General features: G+C 42.7%; 1 protein-coding gene across 1 annotated transcript in view; it reads left to right on the top strand.

Moving 5' to 3' along the window:
* The first annotated feature begins 644 nt into the window (after window positions 1–644).
* The window catches only part of LOC106534620 (protein FAM46A), a 13,947-nt gene continuing 11,907 nt past the window's right edge, over window positions 645–2,684 (top strand). Inside the window, exon 1 of the mRNA XM_014031320.1 lies at window positions 645–995. Coding sequence (XP_013886774.1) covers window positions 840–995 — 156 coding nt within the window. The 5' untranslated portion in view covers window positions 645–839. The remainder of the gene's footprint in view (window positions 996–2,684) is intronic.

The following is a 2,684-nucleotide window of genomic DNA, read 5'->3' as shown; positions in this document are numbered from 1 at the left end:
AGATATCTTAAATGATGTCATTTAAGATATCTTGAATGATTATGTCATTTAAGATATCTTAAATGATGATGTCATTAAAGATATCTTAAATGATGATGTCATTTAAGATATCTTGAATGATGTCATTTAAGATATCTTAAATGATGATGTCATTTAAGATATCTTTAATGACATCATCATTTAAGATATCTTAAATGACATAATCATTCAAGATATCTTTAATGACATCATCATTTAAGATATCTTAAATGACATCATCATTTAAGATATCTTAAATGATGCTGCCATTTAAGATATCTTGAATGATGTCATTTAAGATATCTTAAGTGATTATGTCATTTAAGATATCTTGAATTGAAGCCTCCATAGAACTCAGTGGTAATTCTGACRTCATTGAAACTAGTCAAATATAATTAGAGATATCTTAAATAAYAAATATAACTAGTCATTATTCAATTTCAGATATCTGGAATGGAAGTTTCGTGAATCATATTTTATGCTAAAAGGGCCTGCCATATWTGAGGACTCTTGTTTTTCCCACAGTATTTGAACGTCACTTGACGCACAGAGACGTCAAAYTAAAGTGACGTCAGCTCAGCCCTCCGCTTCCAGCCAATCAGGAGGCTCGTGATGATCCAGTCCGGCTAAAAGAACCAGCTGAGCACGAGGACCAGAACCAGACCGGACCTGTTGCTGAGTGTGTCGAACCGGTCCAGTGTCACAGCGAACCTTCCAGCTCCTCTTCAGACCTCTGGATCCTCCTGAGCAGACAGGCACCAGCCGAACCCGAACCCGACCCCACAGGACCACCTGATCCACCTGAGCCCGGTCCGGTCGTCATGTCCCGCGGTGATGCCTCGGAGCAGAGTCGGAGACTTAGCGTGCTGTCCTGGGATCAAGTCCGGCGCCTGGACTCCATCCTGGGGGAGAGTGTTCCGATCCACGGCCGGGGGAACTTCCCCACGCTGTCCGTGAAGCCCCGGCAGGTGGTCCAGGTGAGTCCTGAGTCCTGACGTGGGTCAGGGTCCAGCCTGGAGACCCTGCACCCGGTCCACACTGGACTACTGCCTTACTTTATTATCACTTTAATGTGTTCAAACACAAACTTTATTTGGTAAAAATAAAATAAAACCAACTTTTATTAAAAACAATTTCACACCCAGATAACATCTGTCTAAAGTCTGTTAAAAATATAATATAATATAATATAATGTAATGTAATGTAGTATATTTGAATCCTGTCTGTTAGTAAAATATCGCCTGAGGCAGATTTCAGTGAAACTTGTAGAAAAGATGATAAATCTTCAGTTGTTGGATGAATGATTATTTAAATATTCATCATTAATGGAAGAAGTTTGTGAGTTTCACAGATGTTGAGGTGGGAGCAGGTAAAACTGAGTCCTTCACAGTCTGGCTCATGTCTGRACCAGGACCAGGACCAGGACCTGTAGAGGCAGGGCTGGACCCAGGGATCCTGCAGGATGTGAACACTGTGTACTCACAGCTTCCTGTACTCACACAGATACTCACACAGACCTGCAGGCAGTGGGAACTCCAAASCTTTTTTTCCATGAACCAAGCAGAGACGTTGTTGATCTTTCCRACAGAAGCTTCTGGAAGACATCTTACAGTATCTGTCTGTTACTGAGGACGACTAMCACACGGGTATTTTATTACCCACTTCAAACGGGACAAATAATTTCTTTACATTCAGAGTAAAGACATGATTCACCTTCAGACACTCCTGAAAGTTGCAGCTCGTCCTCATGAAGCTCCCAGGGGGTCTGTAAAGACCCCTGCATGTGAACTGCTGACATCAGCTCTGATTGGTGCAGTTTGATGACCAATCATTCAGTTTACAGCTTCACGTCGTCCAGCGTTTGTTTTGACCTGTACAGRAAGTACAGGTCTGATTTTAACTCTGTACAGGTTCTGACCATGTGGTCCAGAGTTAAAACTGTAAACACACAGACCACATCTGTCCTGACAAAGTCCTGATTTATAAATGTGCTTTATCAGTCATCAGTGCATGTTTCCATATGATGAGATCTTTGCTCTGCCGTTCACCAGCACATGTGACAATCACACAAGTACACCAGAGGCAGCTATGGAAGGGCMCAAGGACCAGTTGGGGGTTAGGTGTCTTGCTMAAGGACACAATAMRTGGACATGGTGGGGAGTTGAACCTGTGACTTTCTGATACCAAGTTGCCTGCTCGACCACTGCACCACAACCACTCATTGACTTTACCCTTATTATAGGTACCAACGTGTGGTGGTCTCGTGTCTTTACCCTTATTATAGGTACCAACGTGTGGTGGTCTCGTGTCTTTACCCTTATTATAGGTACCAACGTGTGGTGGTCTCGTGTCTCTACCCTTATTATAGGTACTAATGTGTGGTGGTCTCGTGTCTTTACCCTTATTATAGGTACTAATGTGTGGTGGTCTCGTGTCTTTACCCTTATTATAGGTACTAATGTGTGGTGATCTCGTACCTTTACCCCTATTATAGGTACCAACGTGTGGTGGTCTCGTGTCTTTACCCTTATTATAGGTACCAACGTGTGGTGGTCTCGTACCTTTACCCTTAATGTGTGGTTGTCTCGTGTCTTTACCCTTATTATAGGTACCAACGTGTGGTGGTCTCGTACCTTTACCCTTAATGTGTGGTTGTCTCGTGTCT

The sequence above is a fragment of the Austrofundulus limnaeus genome, unplaced genomic scaffold (genome assembly GCF_001266775.1).
Source record: "Austrofundulus limnaeus strain Quisiro unplaced genomic scaffold, Austrofundulus_limnaeus-1.0 Scaffold1223, whole genome shotgun sequence".
NCBI classification, from domain to species: Eukaryota; Metazoa; Chordata; class Actinopteri; order Cyprinodontiformes; family Rivulidae; genus Austrofundulus; species Austrofundulus limnaeus.
Note: the sequence above shows the minus strand (reverse complement) of the source record. Positions and strands in the feature narration are given on the sequence as shown.